The 27,989-nt window shown below is 33.6% G+C and overlaps 2 protein-coding genes and 2 long non-coding RNA genes across 20 annotated transcripts; 2 read left to right on the top strand and 2 right to left on the bottom strand.

Moving 5' to 3' along the window:
- LOC105117986 (uncharacterized) lies at positions 1–27,651 on the top strand. The gene is made up of 3 exons (XR_840861.1): positions 1–13; positions 8,916–8,920; positions 27,579–27,651. It is a non-coding gene; the product is annotated as an uncharacterized LOC105117986 (long non-coding RNA).
- Positions 9,178–11,719, top strand: LOC105117982 (F-box/kelch-repeat protein At5g60570-like). The gene is made up of 2 exons (XM_011015814.1): positions 9,178–9,508; positions 9,845–11,719. The coding sequence occupies exon 2, from the start codon at positions 9,902–9,904 to the stop codon at positions 11,240–11,242; it is 1,341 nt and encodes a 446-aa protein (XP_011014116.1). The 5' UTR covers positions 9,178–9,508; positions 9,845–9,901; the 3' UTR covers positions 11,243–11,719.
- Positions 11,366–12,063, bottom strand: LOC105117983 (uncharacterized). The gene is made up of 2 exons (XR_840850.1): positions 11,983–12,063; positions 11,366–11,926 (listed from the first exon to the last, which is right to left on the bottom strand). It is a non-coding gene; the product is annotated as an uncharacterized LOC105117983 (long non-coding RNA).
- LOC105117984 (GPCR-type G protein 2-like) lies at positions 13,157–27,989 on the bottom strand. 17 transcript variants are annotated; one of them, XR_840859.1, is made up of 8 exons: positions 27,583–27,641; positions 19,861–19,953; positions 18,391–18,417; positions 18,173–18,259; positions 16,518–16,648; positions 15,235–15,403; positions 14,712–14,757; positions 13,157–13,361 (listed from the first exon to the last, which is right to left on the bottom strand). XR_840859.1 is itself a non-coding variant. In XM_011015822.1 (8 exons), the coding sequence occupies exons 3-7, from the start codon at positions 19,915–19,917 to the stop codon at positions 14,718–14,720; spliced, it is 342 nt and encodes a 113-aa protein (XP_011014124.1). In that variant the 5' UTR covers positions 19,918–19,953; positions 20,418–20,517; positions 27,583–27,989; the 3' UTR covers positions 14,452–14,578. The 17 variants fall into 17 exon arrangements, 7 of the variants coding, with proteins under 7 accessions (XP_011014121.1, XP_011014120.1, XP_011014119.1 ...); XR_840858.1 differs by having other exon boundaries at positions 13,157–13,375; positions 14,718–14,757; XR_840857.1 differs by having other exon boundaries at positions 13,157–13,365; positions 14,718–14,757.

Raw genomic sequence — 27,989 nt, 5'->3', positions numbered from 1 at the left:
AACTATTCATTTAGTAATTGATAACTAATGTAGTGGCTAACTATTGATTAGTGGACTTGGTGGACAACATCACTCAAGCACTTTGGCGGGCTGAATTAACATTGATTCAATCACAATTTTGTAAAGTATTCTTCATGAAAGTTGTTAAAATTATCTTTTCCTTCCACCCACCAAATTTCAGATCATTTGGAGCACTACAACTTGAGATACGTCTAAATTATTGAGCAGTGCTGCTGGTGGACGTGGTGGAAAATTTAAAGGTTGGAAAATTAGATAACTTGTAGTTTGTGATAGCACAACCTTTAAAGAATTATTCAAAGCCAAAGAAAATCATATCTTCAGGTAATAAATTTCTAAACAACTCTAAATCTATCTAACAAGATTATAAAAACTCTCGAATAATTTTATTTTATTGTTTCTACTACGTGTATGATATTTAGAAAACCCAATATTTTCTTGTACTATAGTTGGTGGAACTAGAAGCTCTTACCAAGATAAAAACATGGTCACAAACAAACAACAATCTAAGAATTAAACTCAAAATTTGATATACCTAGATGGCTAACAAGAACAAGAATTTAAGAGCTAGATACACTTAAACATGTTTATATAATTAAATCAGATAAAATTTTATTTTTTTATTCATTAAGTTACAACTGCAATTCATAATGCTTGCCTTTAAATAGCAGTAACATTTTATGTGATATCTATTTACATGAAAAGTCTAACAACCATGGTACTCTTGAAACCTAAGGATGGACCCGTATAATTATGGACTCCAACAAACTAATATACAATTCTATCCTGTATACATAACAACTAGGAATATATGAAGGGAGTAAAAGTTTTAGTGCTAGCAATTGATGGTCCATCAGTTGTGAAAGAATCCTAGACTAAAATGTCAACACTCCCCCTCAAATTAGTGCATCGTTATCACTTATGCCCAACTTATTGAGATAGATATTAAAAGCTTGGTTAGACACTGCCTTGGTTAATATATCGACAATCTGATCTTAAGACTGAACATAAGGTACTTTAATAATTTTTTTCTTCCAACTTTTTCTTGATAAAATATCTATCAACCTCAATGTGTTTAGTTCTATCATGTTAGATGGGTTTATATGTGATATTGCATGCCACCTTGCTATCACAATACAATTTTGTAGTGCTTGTCTGCTCAATGTGCAATTCCTGTATTTGATTCTTGATCCATAATAATTCACATATCACTTTGGTCATTCCCCTGTATTCGGCTTTAGTTAACAATCTAACCACCACTTCTTATTTCTTACTTCTCCAAATAACCAAATTTCCACCCATTAATATAAAGTATCTAAATGTAAATCATTAATATTTTATTGACCCAGCCCAATCAACATCAATATACCCTTCAATCTTAAAGTTGTCTCCCTTTTTAAACAAAATTCCTTTACCTCGAGATGATTTTAAGTAACGCAAGATACAAGTGACAACCTTCATATGCTCTTGACTTGGGGAGTGTCTAAACTGACTAATCACACTTAGAACATAAGCTAAATGAGGTCAAATATGTGCAATATACATTAACCTTCCCATTTATCTCTAATAACGTTCTTTATTAGTATGGATTTAATGTGAATGTATACTCAGTTTTAAATTTTCTTCTATAGGAGTATTGATTGGACTACACGCTGTCATACCTGTTCTTTCAACAAATCTAAGGCATACTTTTATTGAGACCAAAAGATTCCTTCTTTCGATCTTGACACTTTAATGAAATTATTTTAAGTAGTCGAGAGATTTCATTTCAAATTCCAGGGCAAGATGACTCTACAATGCTTTATTTTCTTCAGGATTATTTATGGTTACTATCATATCATCAAAGTGCACAATAAGAGTTGTGATTACTTTCTTATTAGTTTTCAGGAAAAACGTATGATCTGAGTTGCTTTGCTTGTATCCAATATACTTTATAAAATTGGTGAACCTCCCAAACCATGCTTGCTTGGGGACTGCTTTAACCCGTATAAGGACTTTCTTAATCTACATGTCTGTATGCTTCCTTTGATCTGTATAATATATCTAAGAAGTAATTCCATATATAATTCTTCTTGAAGATCTCTATATAAAAATGTATTTTTTACATCAAATTGATAGAGGGGCTAGTCTAGATTCACAACTAGAGATAGTAGGATTCACACAGTATTGATCTTGGCTATTGGTACAAAAGTCTCTATATAATCAATCTCGTAAGTATAAGTATATCCTTTGACGACTAGCCCTGTTTTAAATCTTTCAATGGTGTCATCAACTTTATGTTTAATGGTAAACACCTACTTGCATCCAACCGATACCTTTCCTGTAGGTAAGTTAACCACTTTTCATATTGAATTCTTCTAAAGGGATCTCATTTCTTCATTCATAACTTCTCTCCATTTAGGATCTTTCAAGGTTTCCTGCACACTACTAGAAATAGATATAGCAGATAATTGATTCACAAAACCTTTATTTTTATTTGACAGTCTATGGTAGGACATGAAATTATTTATGGGATAATGATGTTTAAAAATAAGAAATGGTTCATATCATAATCAACTCTGGGTTTTCTTCTTATGGTTCTATAGGGCAGAATTTTGAGTTGAGTTTTAGTATTTACCTAAGGTTCAGACTCGAATTCAGACTCAAGAAGCAATTGATCTATTGGTACACTATGAAGGAGGGTGGCTGGTAACTAAAATGGCTGAGATTTTTGTTGCACCACTTTTATCTAGTTGTCCCTAATGTAAGTAGTTGGTTATGGTTCTAGTTATTCTGCTTTTATATGATCTTGACTATTTTCATCTCATGAATTATGTGGATGTGTATTACTATAATACTTACCACTTGTAACATCCAAGTGATACAGGTCATCATTATGAGTTTGTGAGCCGTCCTTGTTGCCCTCTTGAATTGCGGGCTTAGAAGTAGAGTAATACACTCTGTCTTCATGAAATATAACATCAAAAGTGACATATAGTTTGTGAGTTGGAGGATGATAACAATAATAACCTTTTTGATGCAGAGCATAACCAACAAAGACATATTTGCTAGCTCGAGGTTTCAGTTTATTCCTTAATGGTTTATGAAGATGAACAAAGGTTTTAAATCAAAAGACTTTTGGTGGCAAATTCAGCATAACAGGAGAATTTATAGCTTCATAAAAAACTCTTAATGGAGTCTGAAATTTTAATGTACTCAAGGGTTGATAGGATATACTGCAGCTATGATGGCTTCACCCCAATATCTAGTTAATACATGAGCTTTAAACAAGAAAGCTCATACAACTTTAAGAAGGTGGTGGTTCTTATGTTCTGCAACCCCGTTTTGCTGAGGGGTGTAAAAGCAAGTAGTTTGATGAGCAATTCCATGATTAACTAGGTATTGTTTCAATTCATGATTAACAAATTCTCCATCATTATCACTACGGAGAGCCTATATTATAGAATGATATTAAGTGGCTATCATTTTGTGAAATTGTTTAAACAATAAACTAACTTTGTTTTTGGATTTGATTAAGCAAATCCAAGTCATATAGGTGTGATCATCAATACAGAAAACAAACCATCATTTATCACTAAAAGATAAGGTATTTATCGGACCCTATACATCTAAATGGTTAACCATAAACGGTGCTAGACTTTTATTCATTCTTAGTTGAAATGGAACCCAATAACTCTTAGCCAATTCATACACATCACACTTAAAATTTGAGGCAGATAGTTTAGTAAAGAGTTTTGGCAATAATTTCTTTAAATATTCAAAGGATGAGTGACCCAAACATCTATGCCACAACCAAATGTCTAAGTCTGCATACTTATTCATGAAAAGAACTTAAGCTAACTGATGAGGATCTGCATACTTATTCATGAAGAATGCTTGAGCTAAATGATGAGAACTTACTGGCGTTAAATGCATATAATAGAGCTTCCCAGTTTTAGTACTATAATCAATTATCTTTGGAGTTTGAATGTCCTTTAAAACATAAAAGTTAGGCAAAAAACAATAATACATTATAGAGTGAGAGTTATTTGAGCCACTGACAGTAAGTTATGATTCAGAGTTGGAACAACTAATACAGAATCAAGGCTTATCTTTTTAGTGAGGGTGAGAGAGCCTTCCCCAATAACAGGAGAATGAATACCATTTGTGTGGATATAATATGTTGTTCAGAAGGTTTTGAAGATTAAATACATAGATTGTCAAAAGTTATGTGGTCCATAACTTCATAATTAATTATTCATTCATCACTATCACTGTAAGTGGAAGTATGAAAGGCCTTACTAAATGTTGTAATTAAGGTTGAGTCATCCTTAGGCATGTTGGTGGCGGGGTGTTTTGCTACTACAACCAAGGTATGAGTGTTTGTTTGCATGGTGCTTTGGCAAAACTCCACCATTCTGGATACCTAATTAGTTCATAGCATCATAACTTTATATGCATAATTTCACCATAATGAGTGCAAGTATACTTTGATTTTGCCTTTCCAATCTTGTAATTGTTATTATAAGGTCCTGATGGCTGAATTTTTTCAATGGTAGGACTAGTTGATCGATATGTTCTAAACTTAGCTTGTCGTGCCTTCATCACAGATGTTTCAACATGATCAACTTCATTATTTAAAGTGATTATGCAAATAGCGTCATGACGTACGTAAGCATAAACCTCTTCAATATCCAATATTGGGTCCTTTCTAAGAATCTCCCCTTGGATTTGTTCAAATTCAGCATCTAATCCATTCAAGAAAATATATACCCGTAATCTTTTAACAAACTTTCTATAAGTAATAACATCATCAAGGTCTTTCATTACAATTCTATTACAATGATCAAGTCCTTAGAAGATTGCCATAAGATCACCATAACATGTTGATAATGTGCGACCTATTTGTTTCGTAGAGAAAGCTTTTTGATTTAGTGAAAAAAGTTATGATTCATCTTATCCATTGTAAATGTCTTTGGATAGAGCATTCTCAGTTTCATATATAGTGTGTAGTCGAATGTATCGTTTCATAATATCTGGTAACATAAAAGTTAGTAATCACCCGTTAACCTTTTAATTTTCGGCATATCATTTTTCATAAGAAGGGGGTTGTGTTTTGCCCATAATATATCCAAGCTTTTTCCTTCCTGTAATTTGCATCCCTATGATTTGGGACCATAAAATGTAGTTAACTTCAGTAAGAATAACACTGGTTGTAAATTTAAGGTTTTCGATTTGAACATAAATAATAGGTGTTGATTCAGTTTTGTCATTCGCCATGATGCAAGATTTAGACCAAGAATACTTGTTCTAATATAGGGGAAGAAGATATTCAGTAGTGATTAAAAAAGGAGGACGAAAAGGCTAAGGAATAAAGAGAGAAAAGATTTAGTTACAAGGGAAGAAGGGGGAGATATTTAGGGAAGGTTAAGGATCAGAGGAAGAAGAGATTCAATAGTGATTTAAAGAATAGTGGGATCTGATACTAAGATAAACTTTTGTTTTTTTATTCATTCAGTTACAACTGCAATTCACAATGCTAGCCTTTAAATAGCAGCAATAGTTTATGTGATATTAAGTAATACTCTAAAAGCCATGGAAAAGCACTATAGCTTCCCCACGCCTTTCACTTATTAATATATTATATTATTATAATTATTATATTATAATTATTATTATATTATATTATATTATAGAACTGTCTTTTTCTCTCCTTTTTTTTCTTTTTATTTTTTTTAATAAATTTTTTTGTTTGATTTAGTTTGTTAATGTTAATTTTTTTATTTAGTTATTAGACTTTCATGATATGGATCCCGAGTTTGATGGGTTAACCTGATTTGACGAGTTAACCCTGATTTTTTTCTTTTTAATTATTATTTTTATTTAGTTTAGTTTGTTAATGTTAAATTTCTTTCTATTTAATTATCAGACTTTTATGACACGTATCCTAAGCTTGATGGGTTAACTTGGTTTGATGGGTTAACCCAATTAATTCTGAGTAAACTTGTCAATTTTTTTTCTATTTAATTATTACACTTTTATAACGCGAATCCCAGGTTTTACGGGTTAACCTGATTTAAAGGGTTAACCCAATTAATTCATTTTTTTTCTTCATTAGTTTTTTTCTTCCTGCTAGTTTTTTTCTTTGTTTTTTTTAATTAATCTATTTAATTATCACACTTTTATGACACGACTTTATAGCCAGACTCACATTCAATATTCTCGGGTCTGATGTTGCAGCCAGACTTGCTTAAAATTTGATCATGCAAGTTTAATGTTATTATAAATATGATAAATATTACTCTAGGGTTAAGCTTTGTAGCTAGACCAAAGGATATATCTTTGCAGAAATACATAACACTCTTGCATCTTAACATTTTTTGATATTTTTTATGCAAGAAAAAAATAACCCGTGGTGTATGCCTTTGTTTTTTTTTTTTTTTAAGCCTTTGACTATGGATTACACAGTGCAATCCACAGTGATGCCTTTAGTTTCTTTTTTTGTCCTTTTCTTCTTCTTTTTTTGTTTTCTAATTATTTTTTTAATTTAGTTTCTTAATATTAAATTTTTTCTATTTAATTATTAGATTTTCATGACACAGATCTCAGGTTTAACTAGTTAACCAGATTAATTCATATTGTTTTTCTTTTTCCTCATTATTTTTGTTCTTCTGATTTCATCTTTTAATATTGTATGCAGTCCACAGTGAGAAGGCTGATGCCTTTAGTTTTTTTTCTTTTTTTTCTTTTTATGTCTTTCACTATAGACTACACAGTACAATTCACGGTGAAAAAGTTTATGCTTTTTTTTCTTTTTAATTAACTTTTTTTATCTAGTTTGTTGATATTAATTTTTTTTTATTTAGTTATTAAACTTTCATGACACGAATTTCAGGTTTGATGAGTTAATCCAGTTAATTAAGATTTTTTTTTCTTTTTCTTCATTAATTTTTTTCTTCATATTGGGTTTTTTTTTGTTTTGTTCTTTTAATTAATCTATTTAAGTATCATATTTTTATGACATAACTTTGCAACTAGATCCACTTAAACTTGAGTTTTTCAAGTTTAATGTTATTATAAATATTACTCTTAAGTCTAGCATTGTAATCAAATTAAAACTCTTGAATATAACTTTATAAACAAAATATAACACTTTTAAATTTTAATTTTTTTAAATATTTTTTATATAAAAAATTAATCTATATCATCACGCTAGTCATTTATCTAGTCTATTTACACGGGAAGTCAAATAACCATAGTACACCTGAAACCTAAAATTATCGGCTTTAACAAGCTGATATACAATTCTATCCTGCATACGTTACAGCCAAGAATATACGAAGGGAGTAGAAGTCTTAGTGCTGGCGACTGATAGTCCATCAGCTGGGAAAGAATCCTAGACTAGAATGTCAACAAAATCGACACTGATGACATTCAATGTTTCTGCTTCCTCGCTCCTGTGCTACACTTGCTACAACGAGCATAGATACAGACCACCATGTTTCTTCAAAATTGTCTGACTGTTGTGTCAGATTTGCCTACTATATCGAAAAGAAAACAAGAGTGTTTACAAGGAATTTCGTGATTCCTATTCTGGGCCTGGAGAAAAGTAAGGCTTAATTCATCAGCCTTTGAGAAAAGCACACTCTTGCCGAGCCCTTTCCCAGCCTCACCTACAGCCTTTAAGACATCAACAGGGTCTTCTTCCTCACCTCCTTCCTCTCGATCCTGTTTCTGGGAGAAGTAAACAAAGGGATCTGTTGAATGTATTTGATAAGATTTCTAAGCTTCTAACATCAGAGGATATTTTGAATGACATTCCATTCTGACTTTGAACAAGATCTCTCCCATGTTAGTCTAATGAAATAGTACGATTTTATCAAATCAAGTCCCAATTTTCAAATTAGATTCTATTGATACTTCAACAGCAACCCGCATTGGATTTCAAACAATCCTTAACAAAAAAAAAAAAACGGATAAAAACACCATGTAATAATATAATCTTCCGAATTGACAAAATCTTTCATAATGGAGCTGAAAATGCAGGAGTAAGAATCTGTTTTGGGACTGACATATATGAGAGGAGGGAGGCTGGCTGCGCCGTGCGAGAGGGAGGGAGGGCGGCTGTTGGTTGGGCCGTGCGAGAGAAAGGGAAGATCACACCGCGCGCGAGAGAGGGACGAGGGTAACTGGTTTTGTGGGGGGAAAGGGAGGAGGGTGGCTATCTCATTATTGGATGAAAAAGAGAGGGAAAAAACCTCTCTTTCTTTTTTAATGTTGCTTACAGGAATTTTTAATAACATTGTATATTAATAAATAAAACCAAGTTCTAAGGTTTAAACACCATAAATTTTTTTCATAACTTGAAAATCATTGAATTTAGAATGTAAATAAAATGAAAAAAGAAAAGAAAATTGAAATTATGAACTTAATAAAAAAAGGAAAAAAAATGTATGAAAGACAAAACACAAGTTATTAATGTGATAGTACTTGAAATTCAATCCTCTAATATAAATATGAAAAATAAGGAAAATTTATGTCTTGATATGATATTTATAAATATATTGAAATTAGTCTTAAAATATAACAAAAAAAAAAGATAAATATATATAGATAGAAACAATGTTAACTCAAATGTAAAACTACTTTTTATAAGTAATGATAAATTCAATTATGAATTAACATCTTTTTCGTTTTCATGTTTCAAAATTAATTTTTTAAAAAAATTAAAATTTTTATTTTTAAAATTTTTTAAATATTTTAATGCACTAATATAAAAAATAATTTTAAAAATATAAAAAACATATAATTTTAATATATTTTTAAATAAAAATTATTTTAAAAATCAGCCATGATCATAATTCCATACAATATACTCTTATTATAAATATTATTTATAGAAAGAAAGGGCAGATGAGAAGAAGCACGTGCACATCACTACGACGAAGGGAGCAAAATAAGAGGGAAGATGAGAAGAAGCACTCTCGCTCGACGCATGCTTCCTTCCTTGCCTCTTCGGTCAAAGATGAAAAGAGAGAGAAAGAAGAAACTGAGGAGGGGAAGTTACAAAGGCAGTGAAACATGAAAAACAAAACGTTAAAAATTAAAACAAAAAAACCAACAACGCAACAACAACCTTTGCTTTGCTTGGCTTTGCTTTTTATTATTTTTATTAATGAAAAACTAATTAATTAATAACATCAATGGATGGATCGATTCCACCATTAAAATCCCTCAAGCCTCTCCTTCTCCCTCTCTAGAGAGAGAAACATTAAAGAACAATACTAATTTTCATGTTTTACCATCATAAACCAAAACCAGAACCAGAACCAGAACCAAAACCATGGATGAATAGAAGTTAGAGAAAGATATAGCTACTTTACTTTAAAGAGAAAAAAGAAAACTGAAGATTTGAGCTTTTCAGAGCGAGAGAAACTACTGCTTCTTTAAACTGATCTGATCGGCTCCAGTTTTATCTCTGCGTGAGAGAGAGAGAATTCAGCCATTCAAGGTGAGACCCACAAGCAAAGAGACTTCCTTTTTTTCCTTATTGAAATGAAATTTGTACTGGTTTGATTTGATGGTGAATTTATATTTTGGTTATGGATTGATGCCTTTGACTTCATTGCATGATTGGATCTGTATCCTTTCTGGGTTCTTCTTGTCCTTGCTCCTCTATTTATCGCATGTTAGATTTGATGTTTCTTTTTGACTATGTCCAATCTGTTGCCACTTGAAGTTGCTGTTATTACTTAGTTGCAATTTATGTTAATTAATTAACAACTTGTTTTGACAGTTTATTGTTTTTTTTTTCTTTTTTATCTGCTTTAATTGATTGGTGTTGCAGAAGGAAAACCAACCCAGTTCTCTCTCTCTTGTTTTTTTCAAAAGAAGAAGAAGAAGAATGGTTTTTAGAGATGTTATCAAGGAACCAAAGGTGAAGGTGGAAAGGGCAGATTGTGATTCATCTCTTATGGTTGGTTTGCAAAATTGCGTTATTTTGCACCCTCCCGTGAACGTAGAGCAAGACTTAGGACTTTTGCATAAGAATTTGCATTTACTGGCATATTTGTTCTCAGAGAGAAATAATAACCATTCGGAAAATGTTGGAATTGGTTTGTTGGAAAGAGAGAGTTCGAATTCTGATTATGACCCTATGGATACGGGAGAGAATCGTGATGGGCAAGCATCCGAAGACAGTCTCTTGCCTGGTCTTTATGATGACGCTGCAATAGATATTTTGGCATGGAGTTGCAGATCGGATTACCCCAATTTTGCTTGTCTGAATAAGAAATTCAAAGCACTGATTGAAAGTGGGTGTTTATATAAAGTGAGGCGGCATCTTGGTGTTATTGAACACTGGATTTATTTAGCTTGTATTTTGATGCCTTGGGAAGCTTTTGATCCTGCAAGGCAGAGATGGATGCGATTACCCAGGATGCCTTGCGACGAATGCTTCACTTATGCAGATAAGGAGTCTCTTGCAGTAGGAACTCAGCTACTTGTTTTTGGGCGTGAGTTGTTAGGATTTGCTGTTTGGATGTACAGCTTGCTTACCCATGACTGGTCCAGATGCCCACCAATGAACTTACCCCGTTGTTTGTTTGGTTCAAGCAGCCTTGGGGAAATTGCTATTGTTGCTGGAGGAAGCGACAAGAATGGGTGTATTATGAGATCTGCTGAGCTTTATAACTCTGAACTGGGTACTTGGGTAACTTTGCCAGATATGAACTTGCCCAGGAAACTGTGTTCTGGCTTTTTTATGGATGGGAAGTTCTATGTCATCGGGGGCATGTCAAGCCAAACTGATTGTTTAAGTTGTGGTGAGGAGTATAACATTGAGACAAGGACATGGAGGAGGATAGAGAACATGTACCCTCTTCCCAGTGCAGGTCATCCTGCCATGCGTTCTCCTCCACTGGTCGCTGTTGTAAATAATCAACTTTATTCCGCTGATCAAGCAACCAATGAGGTCAAGAGCTACAACAAAACTAATAACTCGTGGAGTGTTGTGAAGAGGTTGCCAGTTAGGGCTGACTCCTCCAATGGCTGGGGATTAGCATTTAAAGCATGCGGTACCAGCTTATTGGTGATTGGAGGGCACAGAGGTCCTCAAGGTGAAGTTATTGTGCTACATACTTGGGATCCTCAGGACAGAAGCACAGACAGACCAGAATGGAATGTTCTTGCTGTCAAGGAGCGAGCGGGTGCTTTTGTGGCAAACTGTGCTGTAATGGGATGTTAATGCTTTGCTTCATTCCTATCCTCGGTGCAAAATCCTTGACTTACGGAAAAAACCAAATGTTAAATTGATTGGGAAGGTGACACTTGTTTTGTCATTATCATTTTTATCGCGAACTTTACAATGTTAACCTGTATTTTATTTCTATCTTGATGCATATTGATTTCATGGAACATAAAAGATGGTCTTTATCCTGTTGTGATTCCATTAAAGCAGGACCTTGAGAGGAAGAATTTGAAGGCAGTCCTATGCTTCAGAAATTTTTTATTTGAAGTGGCTGCTCTCAAGACTAAAACCTGGACACGTGATACCATGTGATTGTAAGCCCATAATTATGTATTTGTAACATTCTGTATTTGAGTTGTTAAAGGTATTCAGATGATCATAATTGACCACACATTGACATTGAAAGTCATATGATTTGGTCTAGATCTCATTATGCTCATTTCTGTGGATTTTTTTGAGGCTCCGAATTTTGTTAATTCTCACTGTTGATTCTCTTGGTCTTAGTATTTTTCTTTATTCATTTATAATGTAGCAGTACTCATGGTTGTTTTATGCTTTGCATTTGTGGCCATGCTCTTTCGTTTCCCTGCACTAAATTTCAGGTTTTGAAGCTCATGCCGTTCCAGCCTCCCAGCGAGAAATTACTTGAAACTTTAAGATCTGGGAAAACATCATTAGGATCTGAACACCCTCTTTCTTGCCTGGTTTATTACAAATCTAGATGATTTGCTTTGGACATGATGCTTCCTGTCTGGTCTTCAAGTAAAGCATAGTGTAGCTTAAAACTCAGTATCTGGTTCCTCGGTTATTTGCTTAGAGATTAGAAATGCACAAGCTTGATCTTGACTCACAAATGTTCCATGGGAGCATGGACATGGCTTTAACTGCTTTGACAAATATAAGCACAAGTTACATTGTGATTCCCTCCATTTTAGATGGGAAGCGGTTTATTTTTACAGGAGGAAGCGATGCAGGTCTGCTAACCTTGAAGTTCTGTTGCTCTTCATAATTTTAATGCATTTATGCACTATCTAATCTTGAGGCATGTGTTCTTTTGCGACTCATTCCCTCACCAGAGCAAGGTCCATTGTAGGACAGTGATATCTTAGAGGTGCAACGATCCATAAAATGTTTGCTTGAAACTGTTAAGAGCAAAGTCAAAGTTCAAATATTTCCCGCATTACATGTTTTTAGGGTTGAGGAAGGTCCACCCTCCCTCTCAGAAGATAATGGTTGGGGTGCTGGTAGGTGGCTGTCTCTGCGTAAAACTCCACTGCCAATTCTGATCTGATGACACCACCACCCTTTAGATCCTCATTTGCTTCACGTACTAGCCTTTTTCAAAGGAGGTATCAGATGCCGTGACAGAGTCCCTCATTCGTTTTGGTTTTAGCTACTTCTGTCAATTCCCTCTTTGCTGGCTGGCCTAAGGTGTGAACTGGCAAGAAACTGAGTGCGGTGGAATGCCCTCTGTTCGGGCCTTGGAGTTTGTTGAAACAGTTTAAAATATTTTAAAAAATATATATTTTTTAAAATTATTTTTTTATTTTTAAAAAATTATTTTCAACATCAATATATTAAAAAAAATTTAAAAACATAAAAAAATTAATTTAAAATAAAAAAATTTAAAATTTAAAATAACATACACAACATTAAATTGAATGACATAATTGAATATGTTTTTTTATAAAAATTTGATTTTTTTAAAAGTAATTTTTTTAATATTTTAGATATTTTTAATATGTTCATATTAAAAATAATTTTTTAAAAATATATATTATTTTAATATATTTCCAAACCTTAAAATTTAAAAAAAAAAAAAAAAAACAATTTCTTACACGCTTTTAAATCAAATCAAGCCCAGTTGAAAACGCAAACACAGTAGCTCAAAGATCAGCAATGACCACTATCGTTCAGCCACAACTTTTTTATTTAAAAAAAAAAAGTTGTCATTTTCATTTAAATCATAATAATAATCAGACCTTACATAAGCACCATCCTTCACAAAGTTGACTTGCGTTACACATGAATTTTTCCAAAACCCCCTACAGTGGAACAGAGCTGCTGGTGTTGACCTCGTAAGAAAATCTGTGTCTCGAATGTCTTCCAATCTTTTTAACTTACAATAAGCTGTAAACCATCACTCTCCTAGTCTTCTTGGAGTAGGAAAACAATATAAATGTCTTTAACGAGGCAAGGTGCAGTGAACATAGGAAAGATGCTCAAACATTCCAAAAGATCTACATATTAAAGCAATCTGAGCATCTCTCCAAAAGGCATCAATGGAATGCAATTTGACCACACAGCCTGAACATTTCGCAATCACCCCAGAAATAATTGTTAAGAAAAGAATAAGGAAAATTGCATCAACTAATTACGATTAGAAGAGGAAACCGAAATTGGTGAATAATAGAGGTACCACTCCATTGGTGATTGTCGCCTTTCTTTTAATGCATTCATACATACGCACCTTTTCTATCTCAAATTCTAATTACACAAGTTGTGGTGCATTGCTAATACAGAATCCAAGAGACATCCTTGGCTTTTATGCCCTTCAGCAATAAAGCATCAAGGTGGAATCTGCCAGAGTAACCCACTACGCATATGATATCTAGCAGCCGATATCATCTTCACATACCAAACTGCCATATTCCAGAACCCAAAGTTTAATGTAGAATCCTGCATGCCAGTCACTACTGCATCAATTTACTATGATTCATCCCTAGGTATCATTGAAGATCGAACAGAAGAAACTTTTAGAGCCACTTCATGCAAACTGCTGGGTCTACACGTCAAGATATCATCCCACTATGGACCTTTGTTTCTGACACTGTAATGGCCTTTCTGTTGGACACAGATATTCTCCAAAAATAATCGAAGCATGGTTTTGCCTCGTCTTGCATTTTGGGGCTGTAGGTCCAGCATATCGAAATTCTAAAACTATTAGTAATCTCTCTTGGTTAGCATGGTGAATGATACCAAGAAAATGGTCAGAGTGATTTAAAACCAGGTAGATAACTTATCTAACCTTTGACATAGTGAATAACCAATGGTATGGCTAAATATCCCATTTATGATGATAAATCAGCAACACAGTAAAATATTCACATAGCAATGGGCATCTGAATTCAGTTTGACTTGTATCACCATTAACCTATCCAAATCCATTCACTAATTCAAGCACAACTCACATTATCAGAAAATTAAAACAAACTTCAAAACAGAGCTCACCTCTGTTCCTCAAATTTGTTTTAGCTTAGGTCATTTTTGCAATCCTCAGGAATACATGAGATACTGAAAGCTAATGTGCTCATGATAAAGCTGGAGTGAATCCTAGGCAGTTAGCAGTCAGATAGCAGTTACATGTTATTCATAAACTACTTTTTATCACAACAGTCTAAATAAGAAAGGCGTGCCAATTGGTTTAAATGAAAAGGAAATCAAGTGAATAGGTGCCTTAGGAAGCAGGTACCTAGTTTTGGATTGTAGTAATCATCTCACAAGTATGCTTCCTGCATGAAAGACACACAACAGCAAAATAAGTGGTCTGCTGATAGAGTACTTGCATGACAATTAATGATCCACAATGATGACGAGATTACTGTATAAGCAAGAAGCATAGGAGGGTTTCAACCAACAATAGGAGCTTTCAGGTGATACTAGGTAAGGACTAGTGATGGGAAAGGAAGAGAGACAACACTCTCTTCCTTTAAACATGAGATGACAGAAAACAATTGATTTGTCCCATGCATTTTGGCATTTTTCAAACTCTTCTCATTGCAAGTCTACTACATAAATCCAATGGCACCAAGCAAATGTTATGCATAAATGATCATGACACTACTTGAAGTCCGTAGCTTCATAAATGTTACTGACTGTCAAATTTGTAGTTTCTTAAAAACTGTCATCCAGCAATAAACAGTTGGGTTTTAATCAGCTTGATGAGATGAATAACGCAGGATAAAAGAAATGATTGAATTAGCACATACTTACACAAAGTATACATCAATCGATTGGGTGTTTATAAGACTGGCAAGACTTATAATGTGCAGAAAGCAAAAGCAGTGAAAAGAAAGCACTTGCTACAAAGATTGCATCAAACCACCAGTGATAAAAGTCAAACTGAATTTCTCCACCTAGACTTCTGTTATGATTATCCTGTCAAGGGATAACAGTTCAAAAAAATCAAGAATACATTGAAAGCAGCCCAGTTAAGCAAAGAATAAATAACAAGTAGCCACAAATTAATCTGCATTCTTGTAATCTTTTAGCTTTGCATTTATTAAGAAAGAAGATTGGTTTGGTAAATTTTCAGAAACTAAGAGCATTTGATCATCCGATTCCAAACAAAGTCATAGATTGCGTGGTTACATGCAGAGCATAACAAACCATAGTACGAAATTTGTGGTAAACTGAAAACAAACCAATCTACATACACATCGATATTGTGCAAGTTAATTAACCAGAGAACAATACTTATATTTTCAAGAGAATGAACAAAAGATCTACACATCTATTAAGAATTTGCTGTCTGAAATACAAGAAAAACTTGCCTAACAGGGTCAGGAATCATCACCTTGCAAAAACAATTGACATTCTAGTCTGGTAACACCATTTTTGTAATTATGTCTAACAATAAATAATCCATTATTGAGTGCATGTGGTCTTATTTCAGTAACAGTTTGTGTTTTCCCTCTTTCTTCTAAAAATGAAATGTTCAACATGAGGACTTCCCAGAAGCTTCGGAAACAGATGTTATCTCCGAGTTGAACTGAGCCAATAAAAAATACATGGAGATTTCAAGATAGAATGTTTTAGCAACGCAAGACAATTTCAGCAACAACATTTAAGACATATTTGGGATAAACTAGGGACATTTCAGTATTCAGGAAATTGGGTTATCAAATTGATTTGAAAAGATGCTCAACAATTTCCTTCACAAATACGCAGAAGAGGAAAAAATGCTGAAGACAAGCATGCTGTTAAACAACAGATCATGCACTGCAAATATTCTTCTTCCAACTGCAGGGAAATTGCGACGTGATGCAACTGCAATTTCTACAACTTTCCCATGCTGATTAAGTTATCTTTTCATTCTGACAATAGGTATTGAAACAATTTCTGGTTCTGCAGAAAGGTGTCCACTAGAAAGCTAAAAATTAATAGCATGTTCAAAGCAATTGCAGAAACATGGATAGAAAATACAAATAGATTTTTGACAAAATTCATGTGCAGAATCAGTAATCTGACCTTGCATCAAAAACTAACATACCTGTACTCAGTTGCTAAGCCTTTCACTATCAGTAGTATAGAAGAGATAAAGTACATTCCCATGATTTCAGAAAGGAAAAGTACAGCATTGCTTGAAGATCCACTCCCAACTCTGGAAACTGCAAAGAAGCACTGCATATTGCCAAACACTATACGTTGTTAAGGTAAGCTTCTTACTTCTCACTTCCAATCTATAAAACCATCAGCTTCAAAAGATTTTTACTATAAGTTAGTTGAGAACAACTCCAGGCATGCATCTGTAGCAGTCATGTCAAAAGACTCAGCTTTTTTAGGCTAGTGCATCTATTGTTCAGGTGAGGACAACCCGTCTAGTTCCTAATCATTATATTATCAACTCACAGAGTTTGGAAAGCATTTTGTCATATGAATTCAGTACTCAGCTGGACTAATTAAAGTCATTTATAGGCATGTTTTGCATTGTAATAGCAATTGCTTTTCAAAGTGCTTTTCGCTAAAAAATGCATCATGATAATGTTTTTTATTAAAAAAAAAATCATTTTTGACATCAGCACATCAAAACAATCCAAAAATATAAACATAAAAATAATAATAATAATTTTAAGAAAAAAAAATTCAAATTTTTGGCAAACGGTGTTTTGGCCTCAATGCCAAACACACTCTAAATAATCCAATATGACTCAAATTTTTCCCTCTTTCAGGCATTCCTTGTTGTCTGATATTTTTTACTTTTTTACTTATTAGATAATAAACCAAGAAAAAGAAAAAACAAAATACAGGTGCGCCTTGCAGATTTCTCTCTTCAAAGAGTTCATGTCCTAATAAAATTAAGTCATGACTAACAAATAAGAAAAGAAGAATCTCTAATATACAAATTACAAAAAGGAAATTGAAAGTAAAATATACTTCATAAGATTTGTTAAAAATCATCGAACTGATATAACGAACAAGATTCCAATGAATAACAGGGAAATGTAATGCACACCATAAATATATGTAAGACAGTAGCTTCAGCCATGCAGTTCTTCATACAATTCTTTTGACACAAATATGTTTCAGAAGAAACTCTAAAGAATGCATGCAAAAAATACAATTCTTGTAAATAAAGTATGAAAATCACAGTAATTTTACACATGCAAGAAGTCACATAATTAACTTTAGTTGAGGGTCACACAGTATTCACGTCACATGTGTGGAAGGCACCAATAATCTTTGAATTTTGTTAGGAGGTATACTGGGAAAACAATCAAACCAATTCTCATCATTTTAAAACCAAGCAATTTACTTTAAATTTCTGTCTTGTATTGCCACACTTCGTCAACAACCTGTAAGTTCACCATATCATTCTCGCTTCAGTTAATTCCAATAGAAAAACATGTTTTAAGTGCCTAACACCCTACCATAAAACTGAAGACCTTTTTGACAATGAATCACAGCCACAACAGACCCAACTGTTGATAGATCAACTTTGTGGTTCTGTCTAGTTAGAATTTGACTTAACTAACTATATTTATTAAGTTTAGTGACAGGAGAAGAGATCCTACAAAACATGAATAAATGTAATGATAAACTATTAACATTACAAAAGGTGGCAAGTTACATGCTAGGATCTTGAATAATGAAATTAACATGCAAGTAGTCATTTATTTACTATTACAAGTAACATTCATAACTAACCTGTGATAATAATGCTGCATTAATTCCTATATCAAAGAACTGTAAAAATATGCTGCTAGTCCTTGTCACAGGATCAACTGAACCAGCCTGTAAAAAACAGTATTATTTAAGAATCAGATAAAAAAGATAGTAACAAATGATTTTGTGATTTGAAACCATACATTGAATTACAAGTTGAGCATGTCGACAGAAGGAATCATTGAGGGGCAGGAAATTACCTCCTTGAAAATAACTCTCTGCAGAGACTGCACTAAGCAAAGAGAGTATTCAGTCACCTTGCTCTATTCATGCCTTGCATTGAAATTAGAAAATGAAAAGTAAATTAACGGACACCTAAAATAGTACATTCATTGCCAATAGAAAAAAATTATTGCATCAGATTCAACACTTTTGAAATTGAAAACAGTTGAAGGAATTACAAACAAAATTATTGCAATCACTAAAATGGAGGGTTCTAGTATAAAGGTGGATCAATTTTTTCCTTCAGTCAAAGGAGGTAAAACTTAGTATTGTTTTCTTCAGTCAAAGGAAGGAAAACTTAGTTTTCATGTTAAGTGACAGAATTCCACTAATCTCTCATCGGTACCACAGAATATAATAATCCATCTCATATGAGAAAAAGTAGAACATCCAGAAAAGCGACTCCCTAAAGCTGATGCCAGTTGCTAATATTGTAAATGTAATGACATTATTGCAGGATTTTGATTCATTCCTAACCCATAAATCCAGTAGTTGATTACAGACTCGGCACAACACACCCATCATTGGAAGTCGCTCAACTCAAAAACATCAAAATGAAATTAATAATAAGACCTCCATAAAGTACTTCTTGAACAATATGTCCATAACATCAAAAGTTTGCATGACCAATATCCTTCATTAAATGGGTGCAAGATTTGACGGATAATTTCCAACAATAATTAATAATTGCATAAAAACAAAATTCTGATGGCTTTGATGTTCATTGCAGAGTGCTGGAATTATTGACACTTTCATTATTGCCAATTTTGTTTCCACTTCTGCTATTTTCAGAATCCAAGTATCAATTGATAGTCAGACATCAAATATGAATTATGTTTTTTTTTACCCAATTCTTCCTTTTGTTGACAGCTGATTAGTTTGATTAGTTTGGTAAGCATGAAATTCAATTTAATAGCACATAGAGGCATTTTTCACAAGGAAGACAAATCTTAGATGTCTAAATACTTGTTAAATGTCCGAAGACAAATCTTTTTACAGGTGTCCAAAACGTTTTACTGGTTAAAAAACCCTAATTGGAGTCACTTTTGGGTCTAGTTCAAGCACTAAGAGGTAAGAAGGTTTTGCTAAGCTCCCAGGGCAAATCCTACCACTCAAAAAATTTTATGTAGTTCTCTAACAAATATCTTTTCTAGGAAATCAACCCCTAAGTAAAAATCAAACCTAGAAATTAACACACATACCTAAGACAATTCTAATGGAACTTGAGATCACATTTATCTTCAAACCCCCAGCACCCACACATAGCCCTCAAAAACTTGAGTATTATTGAGAGACTGTTTTTATTAACCATGCATGTGGAATTGATTCTAAGACATAAACACAATATAACCGAATCTCACATTAAACAAATTTTACATAAATCAGTTTGCACACAAAAGGCATCCAAAAGATCCTCATTCTTCTATCAAAGAATGTTTTCACCATACTTTGATCATTTTGTACACACAATAGACAGAGCATGCAAAGCCAAGTAAATTTTGCATGCGACCCCTCCAAGTTTGAGAAAAAGCAGCTGCTTCCTGCAAAGTTAAGAAAGCAGAAGATATAAAAGCTGGTTGATCAGAATGAGGAGAAACAAAACATTATAGAGTATTTCTTTTTTCTGTTTTTAAGAAAAAAATGGAAATAATTATCACGTCCACCAAATCATATAAAACCCTTGCATCAAGACACGTAAAAAATCTCCCTCTTCAAGTGACCAAACTCCTTTCTCTGAACGTAATGCACTCTTTTTTCCTATCTCCAAAATCAGGCTGAAAAAACATCAAAGAAACAGAACACCCTCATTCAAATACCTCAATCAAGATATCTAAAAGCCACCGCTTGACCTGTTAGACATCAGCATGTCTTTTAATGTATTGTCCTGATGATCTTTCTAACTCCAGCCCATCATTATCCCACATACTAAATAAAAAATATCTTATCCATGAGCTAGTAAAAAAATGAGAATGAAGTGGATTTCCTAGAGTCAAAGAGCATATACTAGAAATAAATCTTAGCTTGGCAAAGCTCATATATTTCCAAAAGTAGCTGCTTTGAAAGTTCCTCTAAAGCGTGAACCTTTGCTTCCATGGTTTTAATATCTGGATTAAAAAAAGAGCGTACACCATAAGTATGAACCATAAGGAGCTTGGGAACAAACTAAACACTAAATGATAAAAGCTCATATATTTCATGGATAGTAAAACAGAATGCACGACTCACTCAAAATTCTAATGGCCTATTTTAACTGGAATGAAAAAGAAGGGAGTAGAGATGTGAAAACAGAAAAAGCGGAATGGGGCTGATGAGAATAATTAATGAAAGGCCATCACTGCATTTGATATACATGGAAAACACAAGGTAAAATCAAATTGTAAAATCATAAAATTAGAAGTAAATTTTTTTAACTAATTATATATTGGCAATTCCAACCAAGTAGTAAATAACACTACAACACAATTAAAACAAAAGTGAAATAAACAATAGAAATTTCAAGCACCTTAAAATACATAGAAAACTAAAAATAGCAGGGGTAACTGGTCGAACGGTTTCTGGAAAACCCAGAACCAGTCGTCTGGTTATTCATACGAAACCAAGAAAACCACTCATCTTATACTTCTTGTCAACTCATAAACTCGATCTGGTTTTACCGATTTTACAAGTCAACATGCAATTTTGACAATAATGTGCAAGCTTGCCAAAACATGTGGGAAAATAGGATAGTGAGCCTAGTTATATCATAAAAATGTGAGATGATTAGCAAACTCATTTTTGCATATAGTTTGGGCCTCAACAAATAAGTTATCTTTCATCTGACCATTAATCCTAAGAAGAAATTCCTACAAAGTTAGAACTTTGACGAAAAGAACTTGCAGCATTATTAGTTAAAATATATTAGGTGGAAATAACTGTCAATTAGTTAGCTGATTTTTAGCCTAACTTTCAGCTCCTAGATTATAGTTTATTCAATTGTATAGTTTACTTACCAAAATGATGAATATGTATCCTATATAAATAACCCTTAGTGATCTGAATAAAAACTACCCAACCTAATTCTATTCTTCAATTTGGTATCAGCTTTTTAGATTAAAGGTCCTAACTCGATTCCTTGACGAGAATTTGTATGAATCTTCATTTTTAACCAGCAGCCATTGTTGACAATCTCTTGCTGTTTTTTCCTTACAGCCACTTCAATCAACCCTAGTCTTCTATGTTTGACAAGCAAGCAAATATGTCCAACAGTGACAAGGCCTTTGTTAATTCGAACAGCAAGATGTAGTCTGCCATGATTATTCAAGAGAATTTCTCTCAAATCCATATTAAATTGGATGGTATGAATTATCACATTTGTCTAAAATTCTGGAAATGTGTGTTGCTAGTAGGATGAAGAAGGGTTATATTACTAAAAAAAGAATGATGACCTAAGGAGTACGCTTCTTGGAAAAGGATGTGTGAGATGCTGGAAAAATCATGGCTATCTAGAGTAGTTTAAGCTTAAGCACGCTAAGAGAAAAAAACAAGAAGTCCTCCTAGATTGTGGCTGCTGATACATCTCAATCTTTTGCCTTCCACGTATCTTTTCTCAAGGAGGTAATTCTAGTTTAGCTCTTATTTCTTCTACTAGTAACACTTGGGTTACTGACTCAGGGGCATATGACTAGCAATTCTTCCTTATTTGATTCATTAACATCTCCACTAGTCAAGTTTATTCTGGTTGCTAATGGGACTCCATGCTAATTACTGGAGTCGGGAATGTCTCACTCTTTACCACACTCTCCATGTCTTCTATTTTACTTACTCCTACTTTCTGATAAACTTCTCTCTATTAGCCAGATTACCGAACATCTTAACAGTTTCACAATCTTTTATTCTACCGACTATGTGTTTCTGGACAATCTCCCAAAGATGATGACTAGCATTGTGACACAGACAAAAACAATTTAAGAAAGACAAGAAGAACAAGCAACATAAAATCTTGTTGTAAGGGATCACACCATAAACCCTAATTTGAAGTTTTATCACTAAATATTTCTTTTCAAGTAGTCTCCCTCTCTAAGAGATTTACAACTATTTAAGTAAACTCAAAAACCAACCTAAAAAAACTATAAAACCTAAAAATAAAGGAAAAGCAATAAAAATCCTAGATAAACTAAGAAAAACAAAATTCTTAAGTATAATATTTAGTTTCCTAAACTAAATAAAAATAAAGAAAAATAACTAAAGAAAATATTTTTTTCTTAAAAACCTCCTGCATCACTTTATTAGGGAGAGAGTTGGGCGTTACATTCTAAGTCTAGCCACTGTCTTCAAGTAAAGAAAGGGAAGTCTTACAAGGAAAAATCTTTGGGTCATCCTTCATTTGCCTACTTAGAACATTTATTTCATGATATTCTTGTTTCTAGCTTACGATGTGAATAATGCATTTCCGCTAAAAATCATTGTGTTCCTTCTAAAGTCAGTTACAATAAAAGTCCAAATCCTTTTCCATGTGTTTATACTGATGTTTGGGGTCTTTTTCTACCCCTTCTACTTAGGTCATAAACGTTTTATTTCTTTTATTGATGATTGGACCAAGGTAAGTTGGGTATATTTACTAAAATCTGAGTAATGTTATCCATGTTATTACTCAATCTTACAAAATGATTGTCACACAAGTTCATACTCAAGTTCGTCTTTCATTCTCACAATGATCATGAGTTTGTGAATCAATCTTTTATTGATTTCTTCAAGACTCATTACATCCTCTATTAGAGAGTGTGCTTGCACACCACAACAAAACGACATAGCATAATCTATGAACCGACACCTCTTAGAGGTAGCTTGGACATTATGTTTTATTATGCATGTTCCTAAATGTTTCTTGGCCGATTTTGTCATGATTGTGTCTTCCTCGTTAAATAATGCATGCATGTATTATGACTATTAAACCTCTTTAAGGATTTTGTCTCTATTCCTTCTCCCAATCTTTGTCCTAAGATTTTTGGCTGTGTTATGTTCATATTCACTCTTATAGGGATAAGCTCCAACCCCATGTCCTTTGTTGTCTTTCTAGATTACTCTAATTTCCAAAGGATATAAGTATTTTCATCATCTATGGATAAATACTACATTTCCATAGACATTCAGCTCTATGGAAAAGTGTCTTATTTTTCTGGGAATGTGTCTTTTGTTCCTCTTCCAGGAGAAATTAGTAGCAAGAAGAACATTTATGGTTGGCAAGAAAGAAGAACATTTATGGTGAGGGGAAGTAGCAAGCTATTATGGGTGAGGGGGAGATCTCTTCTGATCCTATAAAAGAAGTTGTATCCAAACTTGAAGAGGGTATGGATGAAAGTCCGCTCAATTGTTCCAAAAAGGTTGTACAAGATGGAACTAAAATGTTTGTCAAGCCTCCACCTCATTTTGACTCCATTACTCTGCTTCACTTGATGATATTACCATACCATATTCTGACTCCAGTACTCTACTTAATGATATTAGCATATCATCAATTGACTCATACAAGATTGACCTTGAGATATGTGTCCCTTCTTCTATAGATTCACAACATGTATCTTTAAAGTCCGCCTACTCATATTCGCAAATTAGTGGTTAAAAAAGATATATCCCCTTCATGTCTGTAAAGAGACTAATAGATTTTGATTTTTCAAATCTTCTAATGTCATTTATCCCGTGTTTGATTTATCTTTTATCATCATTTGTCTAAGTCTCACTTATCTTGTCTAAGTTTCACTTATCTTTTGACCTTCAATTGTCCTCTGTGTCTATTCCTAGACATTTTTTGGAAGTTCTTGGAGACCCTAAGTGGAAGTCTGCTATGGTTGAAGAAATGAAGGCACTCCAAAAAAGCTCTACTTAGGAGATGGTCAAGCAACCTCAAAAAAGAAAGCAATGAGGTGTAAATGGTTGTTTTCGATGAAGTACAAGTCATATAGGACCATTGATAGGTACAAGGCTAGACTAGTTGCTAAGGGTTAAACTCAGACCAGTAGGATTGACTTGATAGAGACTTTTACTCCCATGGCTAAGATGAACACAGCTAGAGCTCTTTTTTGTATGTAATATAGAATAGTCATTAAACAACTTGATGTGAAGAATACCTTTCTTCATGATGATCTAATGATCTAATAAAGGAGGTGTATATGGAACCTCCTCTAGGATTAATGCCAGAAGGAGGTGAAGTATGCAAGATGGAAAAAGGTGTTGTATGTGTTTACAATTAAAATAAAAATCCACTAGTCGGCCATCTAACAACTCTAATTGTTCACTTTTTTATAGGGAAAGATAAGCTGAAATCGATCGTGAATAGTATGATCGATCAGAGACAAGGGAGACTAGGGTAAAGCAATTAACCACAAAAACAAGGTTTGTGTCCAGGCTTATGCAAAACATGAGTCCTCAACATGTAAAGTTAGCTAGCGTTACTTAACAGGTTAGGGTTCGAATGTTTATCAAAAAAGAAGCTATGATTTAGTTAGAATACAGTTTGTCTTAGGATTCATCATATCAACTATTTATTTGATATGGACAACCTGTATGGGATTAGGTTTAAGATATTACATAGAACTCTAATGTCTTCTAATGATATAAATAGGATCAAATAGAAAATTTATCTTTCTTTCAGTTTTTATTGTTTTTCTTTACAACTTTATTTACTATTCTCTTTAATTCCTATACTTTAAAATCACTTCAATTATTTCCTTTTCCTTTCTACACTTGGTGTTGTTTGGAGTAGATATACCTTTTTTGAAGTTCCAAAATCTTGGTATTCCACATTCTGCTTGATTTTGAGAGGTTGCTACCAGCATTCTCTTGGGATTAAGTTCTTATAAGGTAGTTTCTCCTCCTTAAAAAGGTAGAAACTATTAATTGGTAGCATAATTGATCAAAAGATTATCTCACAGATCAACAACATGGACTAGAGAAATCATCAAGAGATTGGTTCGACAAATTGAGCCAATGAAGAAGTGTGGTTTTCATCAATCATTGTGGGCTTGGTTTGACATGTTGTGGGCTTGGTTTGACATGTTGAGCGAATGAAGTAGTGTGGTTTTAAGCAAGCCTTGGCCTATTAGACTTTATTCTGGAAGCTTCAAAACTAATTGGCCAAGGAATTTGAGATGAAGGACTTCAGAACTTTGAAATATTTCTTGAGCATTGAAGTATCTTGATCCAAGCAAAGACTCTCCATGTCTCAATGGAAATACATATTAGGCCTTCTAACCAAAACTGATAACTCTGCCTTGTGAACCTGTGGATGCTCCTATTGAGATGAACCATGGTCTTGCTTTCTCCTGAATCAAGTTCTAATGAATAAAAACAGGTATCAAATAGTGGTGGGGAAGTTGATCTATTGAGCAAGACCTGACATATCATATGTGGTTATTGTTATGAGCCAATTCATGTATAGTTCAAGTAAATAACACATGGATGCAGTGAATCGCATCTTGACTCACCTAAAATCCTCTCCAGGTAAAGGTGTTATGTTCTCCCAACATCTTGGCTTGCCTAAAATCCTCTCAAAATAAAGATGTTACATTCTCTTGTCATTACCACTTTGATATTGTGGGATATATTGATTCTGATTTTGCTGGATCCAAATTAGAAAAAAAAAAAAAATCTACCTCTAAAAGTATGTATCACACATATGGGAGGTAACTTAGTAACTTGGAGCAAAAAAACCCAAAATGTGGTATCAGTATCTAGTGTGGAAAAAGAGTATTGTGCCCTCCATCATGCGATTACATAACTTACTTGGCTTAAAATTCTCTTGGGTGACTTGGGTACAACCTAAGAAAACCAATGGTACTCTTTTGTGAGAACACAATTGCTATTGAGATCACCAATAATCCAGTTCAGCATGATCAAATAAAGGATATTAAACTTGATAGGGGTTGCATTAAAGACAATCTAGACTCTTGTGTAGTTGAGATTACTTATATTAAGAGTGTGAATTTGTTGGCTGACATAATGAGTAATGTTGTTACTAGTGGTCCCTTCCATGTGTTGCTATCCAAATTGGGCATATATGATATCTGTACACCGACTTGAAGAGGAGAGCTAATATATATTACATGTACACAACTGTCAATTAATTAGCTGGTTGCAGTAAATTGGTAAGCTGATTTTAACCTAACTTTTCGCTCCTAATTGTAACCTATTCGATTGTATAGTTGACTTACCTAAATGATTGATACGTCTCCTGTATAAATACCGTTTAGTGATAGGAGTAAAAACTATCCAGCGTAATTCTTTTTTTCAATTGAATTTAAACTTTTTTCCTTGAATCTGGTGTAAAATAAATGTCCAGACCTGCCTCGTTATGCCTAGTCTTGAAATGAACCTTCTTTTTCTAGATTTAGGTAATTGATAGTCATAAGATATCATGTAAAGCAGAATTAGGCCAAGCTACCGCTTAAATATTTCCTAAAACATATATTGCTATCCATTAGAACTCCTTTAGGGTATCAAACGAATTTCCAAGTTTGTGGACTAATACCAACTAATGATACTCGGATTTAACATCTTCAGGGAGGGAGTGGAAATCTTTTGATGTCATTTAAACAATGCTATATATTTTTCTTAACAACAACCACAAGCAGTAACAATCTACCCGATTCTTCCCCTAACTTAGCATATTTGTTTGATATGCATGTCAAAATTATGTTTTTTTTTTTTTTCATGTATTATAATGTCTTCCTATACTCACTCAAATTGATAAGCTCAAGACTTATTATAATATATTTGTTTCTGAGCTACATTGATTAAAATTGTGCCCATGTTTCTAGTTTTATCTCTTCTAAATATGTTTTCACGAGCTAAACTTTAGAATTACATAAACAACGAAGTAAGTTTTCAGCACAATTATTTGTTTAATAGGTGGTGCTCGCTGTATGATACTTTTTCCTCTCTCTTTTTTTTTACAGATTTACTTCACTCTTAAAGCTGCATTGTATGATAGACTATATAATTTGTTTGCTTCAAGCATGATGTCTCCCTGGGAAATAGACGCTTTGATGACTTTAAGGCGTTTTAATGAGCATAATGTAAATTGCAAATTGAATTCACATCTCATCCAAGCACATTACTCCATTCAAAAAAAATTGATGTTGCAATGACAATGCACAAGAAAGAAACATAATAAGAAAAATAGAGAGATAAGAAACCTCCTCTGATCCCTGAATTCGTTCCATCTCCAGTTGAGAAAGGACAATTTCTTCTTCTTCTTTGCAATACAACTCTCAATTGAAGAGGACGAGTTGAAGGAGAGTGCAAGAGAAAGCAAAAAGGGCACCGAAAATGATCTGAACTAAATGCTCTTTTCTCTTCGTATTCTTTTTAAAGCCTTCTGCTTAAGAAACAAAGGCAAAGTGATCCAGCCACCACAATTTCTTCAAAGAAATCCCCACCCGCCCTTCTCTCTTGCTATCTTGGATCTCCCTCATACTCACTGTCCTCTATGCTTTCTTGCTTTCTGAATGCTGTTCTGTTCTCTTGTTGATAAAGAAAACCTTTATATCTTCCTTCTCTTCTTTTTCTCTCTCACCACACCCAACGAAATGCCACGAAGCAC

The sequence above is a fragment of the Populus euphratica genome, unplaced genomic scaffold (genome assembly GCF_000495115.2).
Source record: "Populus euphratica unplaced genomic scaffold, PopEup_1.0 scaffold1664.1, whole genome shotgun sequence".
Taxonomy (NCBI): Eukaryota; Viridiplantae; Streptophyta; class Magnoliopsida; order Malpighiales; family Salicaceae; genus Populus; species Populus euphratica.
The sequence above is the reverse complement of the archived record's forward strand: the minus strand, read 5'-3'. Positions and strand labels throughout refer to the sequence as shown.